This window comes from Rhododendron vialii, chromosome 10a, assembly GCF_030253575.1.
Source record: "Rhododendron vialii isolate Sample 1 chromosome 10a, ASM3025357v1".
NCBI classification, from domain to species: Eukaryota; Viridiplantae; Streptophyta; class Magnoliopsida; order Ericales; family Ericaceae; genus Rhododendron; species Rhododendron vialii.
The window spans coordinates 30,704,179-30,710,455 of NC_080566.1; the positions used below are offsets into that span (position 1 = coordinate 30,704,179).

The window sequence follows — 6,277 nt, forward strand, 5'->3', positions numbered from 1 at the left end:
CAAAGTTTGAGGCCTATTTACTCGAAAAGAGGCTTAAAGAAGAACAAGAACAGGAAGAAGAAGATTATTCGGCCTGTTCGGCCGAAGTAATCAATGAAGATGACAATTTGGAGGAGGATTTGGATGAGATTAGGTTGGAAGACTTGGAGGCAGCCCCTGCCAAGTTAGATGACTTGAAAGCTGATGTTCAAGATCCTTTGGAAGAAGTTAACTTAGGAGATTCAGAAAATCCTAGGCCTGTATATACTAGTCAACTTTTGCCAGAGGATGTGAAAGAAAAGCTCATTCAGCTCTTAATAGAATTCAGGTCTTGTTTTGCCTAGAATTATGACGAACTCCCAGGCCTGTCTAGAGATTTGGTGGAACATAAGTTACCTATTCAGCCAGGATTCAGGCCTTTCAAATAGCCACCAAGGAGGATGTCTAATGAGGTCTACTTGCAAGTGAAAGATGAGATCGAACGCCTTTTCAATGCTGGGTTTTTACGAACGGCTAGGTATGTTACTTGGCTTTCTAATGTCGTACCAGTCCTTACGAAGAATGGCAAGATCAGGGTCTGTGTGGACTTCAAAAATCTGAATTTGGCTTCCCCAAAGAACGAGTATCCAATGCTAGTTGCAGTTCTTTTGGTAGATGGGGCCTCTGGTCATAGGGTTTTGTCCTTTATGGATGGTCATTTCGGATATAATCAGATCTTCATTGATGAGGCCGATATGGCTAAGACTGCTTTTAGATGTCCCGGAGCTTTGGGAACCTTCAAGTGGGTCGTGATGCCCTTCAGCCTAAAGAATGCTGGTGCTTCATTTCAACGAGCAATGAATGCTATTTTTCATGACTTTATTGGCCGTTTCATGGAGATCTACATCGATGAAATAGTGGTCAAATCTCAGTCCTATGAAGAACACTTGGAACACTTGAGGAGGTCGTTCTTGAGAATGCAACAATTCGACTTGAAGGTGAACCCCTTAAAATGTGCCTTCAAAGTCTCCGCAGGCAAGTTCCTAGGGTTTTTGGTTCACAATAGAGGGATTGAGATTGATAAGAATAAGGCCAAGGCAATCATAAAAGCAAAGTCTCCAACTACCAAGAAGGAATTGCAGAAGCTCTTGGGATCATTCAACTTTTTGAGAAGGTTCATCTCAAATCTTGCAGGAAAGGTTTAGGTCTTCTCTCAACTTTTGAAGCTGAAGGATCAAGATGCTTTTGTTTAGGAGGCAAGCCATCAGAAGGCCTTTGACGAGATCAAAGGCTACTTAGCAAGGGCTCTAGTCCTTATGCCTCCCATCAAGAACAAGCCTTTAAAGCTCAACATTTCAGCTACAGAAAGTTCTATTGGATGCCTTTTAGCACAAGACAACGAGCAAGGGAAAGAGCAAGCTGTGTATTATTTAAGTAGGCTGTTAACTCCTTGTGAAAGGAGATATACTCCTATTGAAAAGTTGTGCCTTGCTTTGTACTTTGCAGCAATAAAATTGAGACACTACATGCTTCCCGTTGTGGTTTACATAATGAGTCTTACAGACCTTATTAAGTACCTGCTTTCTCGGCCAATCATGCGAGGCCGAACAGGCAAATGGTCTCTGGCTTTAATGGAGTTCAGTTTTCAATATGTCCCTCAAAAGGCTGTAAAGGGCCAGGCCTTAGCAGATTTTCTTGCTGATCATCCTTGCGTGGATATCGGCAAAGAATCTGATATAGGGTTGAGCACATTTGAAATCTCACTCACTCATTGGACTCTTCTCTTTGATGGATCAAAAACTCAAATGGTCTCAGGCTGTGGAATTATCATTATTTCTCCTCAAGGCCTGAGAACAGAGCTATCTTTTCAATTTGATTTTCCATGTACAAATAATCAAGCTGAATATGAAGCAATGATAATAGGCCTTGAGATCCTAAGGGATCTTGAGGCTAGAGAAGTAAGGGTTTTAAGGGATTCAAACCTTGTAATCAACCATTTGGCGGGGACGTTTAAATGCTATAGTGAGGAGCTAGCTCCTTACTACATGGTGTAGACACCCCAATCTGATTTCCCGATCGTTTTACTTCATTTTTCGGTTTCTTGTTTCCCCGATGATGAATCAGGTCGAAAACAGTCTTGAGAACATGGAATGGCTTGAGTTTGGCGTGTGTGGAACCCATCCTTAACCCTGAAAACCCTTGAATCCAAACCTGGACCATGGGTTTAACAATCGCGCGATGCACTAGGACCATCACGCGATGCTTCACTTGCCAGGTGGTGGTCAAAGTCAAAGTTTTGACTATTGACCCTCGCGGGGTTAGCTTGACCCTCGCGCGATGGTCAACACCTGTCATTTTCACCCGGATTGTGTGGTGATCAGGGGGCTACAGGCCTATGTGACCCCGTTTCTTCGACTGAACAGCGTTCTGGGGGGCTCCCCTTGCACCACCTCAACCCCATTCTCCCATCACCTTTGCCACCCCACTTCTCCACCAAGCAATTGTGACCAGCCTTGTTGGCTGGTTGCATGGCCTTGCCTAGCCACCAACCAACCCCTCCTTCTATAAGAACCCCCTCACATGCTTCATTTCAAAGGGTTACCAACATTTCCTTAAGAAAGAAGAAGGAAAGCTCAAGCACAAACATCCCATACCACACTCACTCCCACATAATCACCCTCCAAGTCTCACCACCTCATTCAAGCCATCTCCAAGATACTCAAGCAAATGTATAATACCTTTCTGCTCACTGTTCGAACCCCTGAGGGGGGCTGGCAGGGTCAAGGCTGGTAATCAATACCAGTTCTGGCCCTAAAGCTAGCAAGGTTTCAAGAGCCGTTACCAAGCACTCGCTCGCGCGATGGTCCCACACACTCGCGCGATAGTTCTGTCTACATGAGATTGGACCACGTGGGGAAGGGATGCTGGTCTTTAAGTTTCTTGTCGTGTTCATAGTCACTTTCAAGTCTTTTAAAAGTATTAGCTCACTGCTTTGTATGCTAAAAATCACAGTTTAGCTTAGTTTATGACTTATCTTGGTTCGGAATGCTCTTGGGATGCTTTTGAATATGTCTCAGAGCCTTAAGCATGCAAAGCAATTCCTGGAAGTCCAGTCTGAACGATCGCGCGCGTGTATCACTCCCTCGCGCGATGGTTCTACGTTTTTCAGGGACTGCCCTTGCATGAGCAGTTTGGCCTTGGCCTCTGTTTAGACACCCCCACTGTTTAGGGGTCGTGTTTCCATAATATTTCCATCTGTCTGTTGTAATATTGTTTACTTTCAAGTACTTATAAACTGCTTGGTTTGCACCTGGGTGAGTACTGGTCCTTCCAGAGCCCAGAAGGGAGTAAAATTCAAACCATTGGTGAGGCATCAACACTCGCGCGAGTGTATGGTTTTGTCGCGCGACGGTTTGCTTGCATGCAGATGGATTCACGCATGCAAGCTGACCGTTTGTTCGTGCCAAAATCATACACAGCACCGTTTTAATGTATGATCGACGTTTTGGACTTTATTCCATTTACTATTTGTTATCTCGCCCATCCATGCCATATCTTTCACATCCTGCAAACCGTTACAGTTTTAAATCCCCGATTAACTGTTCCCCGCCCTAATTGGCTAAAAATTGATTAATGAAACAGAATCGCAAAACAAACGTTTTTCGCAAATGCCTAAGTAGAGACCGATCTCCGGATTGGGCGAGAGAGGTGCCATAATACCCTTCCCCTCTCTAACCTGGCTCCCGAACCCAGATATGGTTATGACGGACTGGTTCCTTAAACTTTTTTTCAAATCAATCAGTGTGGCAAGTGCTTCGAAATACGGTTCCTTGGGTGTCGGACCTTCAAACCCGAGTGGCGACTCTGTATTTTGCGAGCGCTTGCTTCCCCGCTCGCGCTCCCTTGATCTGGGCCCTTGCATTTTGGAATCCGAAAATTCCAAGGGCACGCTGCCCACACATGGCAGCGGTGCAGTTAATTCAAGACTTTGATAACGTAACCGTCAAACATGTCTCAAGAAGTATGAATACTGAAGCAAACAGCTTGGCTCAGGCCTCAACGAGCCTGAAGCTATCACCAGAGACTCTTCATAAGATCATTACGGTCTAGAAAAGACTACTCCCTTCTGTAAGGAGAAGAGGTTTAGGCCTAGAGGTATTTGTCTCAGACCTTCCAGTTGAAGAAGAAAAGGAAGGTAAGGAGGATTGGCGGGATCCTATCATTGCTTACCTAAAACGGCCACATTTGGGAGCTAGTAGGAAGGTTAGGAGAAGAGCATTGAGTTATGTTCTTCTTGGGGATGAGTTATACAAGAAAGGTCTCGAAGATGATTTGTTATTAAGATGCTTATGCCATACCGAGGCCATGAAGTTAATGGCAGAAGTCCACAAAGGGATTTGTGGAGCACATCAGTCCGGTATAAAGATGAGGTGACTGATTAGAAGGTATGGTTATTATTGGCCCACTATCTTAGAGGATTCTATACGTTTTTCTAAGGGCTGCCAGCCTTGTCAAGCTCATGGCCCAGTACATCACACACCTGCGATAGATTATCAAGTCGTAGTAAATTTGTGGCCTTTTAGAGGCTGGGCTTTGGATATAATTGGGATGATTTACCCCCCTTCATCGTAACAGCACCGGTTCATTTTGGTAGCCACGGGTGGGCAGATGCCTTTCCATTGAAATCTGTGGATCAACAGGATGTGATCAAAGTTATGAAGGAAAAGATTATTCATAGGTTTGGAATACCGGAGCATTTTGTGGCGGACAGAGGCTTAGTGTTCTTTGGAGCACAAGTTCGGGCCTTTGCAAGCCAATTCAATATACAACTCTCTCATTCAACACCTTATTATGCACAAGGGAATAGTCAGGCTGAATCAACCAATAAGACCTTGATTGGGATTGTTGAGAAAATGATAGAAGAAAATCCAAGGGTTTGGCATAAGCTCCTCTCTGATGCATTATGGGCTTACAGAACTTCAAAGAAAGAGGCTACAAATGTTACTCCGTACATGCTGGTATATGGCCATGACCCCGTACTTCCTATGGATGTGACGGTTAGATCGGCCAGAATTGTTTCCCAGAATGACTTAAGTCCCGCTGATTATAGCCAAGCTATGTTGATGGAGATGGAAGACCTTGATGAGATGAGGTTACTTTAGACCATATGCTGGTTCAGAAGCATCACGTGGCTAAGGCTTATAATAGAAGAGTTAGAAGAAAAAGCTTCACATAAGGTGATATGGTATGGTAGGTAGTTCTCCCTTTGGGCGCACAAACCCCAAGGTATGGAAAGTGGTCCCCAACGTGGGAAAGGCCCTATCAAATTTGCAAGGTGTTCGAAGGTGATGTTTATCTTTTAATGGGTTTAGATGGTGGAATGCATAAACATACTATCAATGGAAAGTTTTTAAAACATCATTATCCTACGATGTGGGAAATGAGAGATTTTAATGAAAAGCTACCATCAAAGCCATAGTAGATAAGTAAAGGCCTGAATCTGTTTAGGTCACCATAAAGGCCTGAATCTGTTTAGGCCACCAAAAACATTAACAGTCAAAAAGGCCTAAAGATCAGGCCATGCAAACACCAATAGCCCTAAGGATTAGAGTTCAGGGCTACATAAAAGTTCTACTTTATTACAAGGCAAAGATGGCCTATAGTTCATTGAGGAGGCTTGATCGAAGATTGTCCCATGAGGCAGCGAGATTGTTGAGTTGGGCCTCTAACCTTTCTTTTGAGGTCTGGAGGCCTGATTGATTAGGAACCAGAGGTAGAAGCTTGATCTTGACAGCCTTGGATGTGGTAAACAGTTCTTTCTGCTGAGCCTCCAGACTTGATTGTTGGGTCACCAAGGCCACCATGCTTTTCTCTGCATCCTCTTGTTTCTGCTTCAGCTCTTGGATCTGGTTTTCCCAAGCCTGGATGTCTTTGGTAATGTCGGCTTTTTGCACCTCAAGTGCCTCAATTTGGGTCTTGAAAGCTTCATAGCCACCTACACATTTGCCCAAATCTTAGCGAAGTTCCTCAATTTCAGTAAGGCTCATGTCAACTTTGGAGAGTTCTAGAGACGCATGGTCATATGATTTTTGCATGTCTAGGAAGTCTTTGTAGAAGTATTGCAGAGTTGTTTTGGCGGCTTCGCTGAAGGCCTGCGCCCGGGCTAAAATGCCGAGAGCCTTCTTGAATGAGGAAACCTTTCCTGGATGAAGAGTTGTCCTGATGTCCATCTTGATCAAAAGGCCTTAAATGTCTCTTTGGCTTCGGCAATCTCTTCAGCTGTTGGGGGTGATAAGCACCCGAGAATGTAATGTAGAGT

The 6,277-nt window shown here is 44.3% G+C and overlaps 1 protein-coding gene across 1 annotated transcript; it reads left to right on the plus strand.

Annotated features, from left to right (window-relative positions):
• Nucleotides 1–419: 419 nt before the first annotated feature.
• Nucleotides 420–5,437, plus strand: LOC131303114 (uncharacterized). The gene is made up of 5 exons (XM_058329907.1): nt 420–1,157; nt 1,212–1,766; nt 4,069–4,388; nt 4,544–5,110; nt 5,245–5,437. The coding sequence occupies exons 1-5, from the start codon at nt 420–422 to the stop codon at nt 5,435–5,437; spliced, it is 2,373 nt and encodes a 790-aa protein (XP_058185890.1).
• The last annotated feature ends 840 nt before the right edge of the window (nt 5,438–6,277 follow it).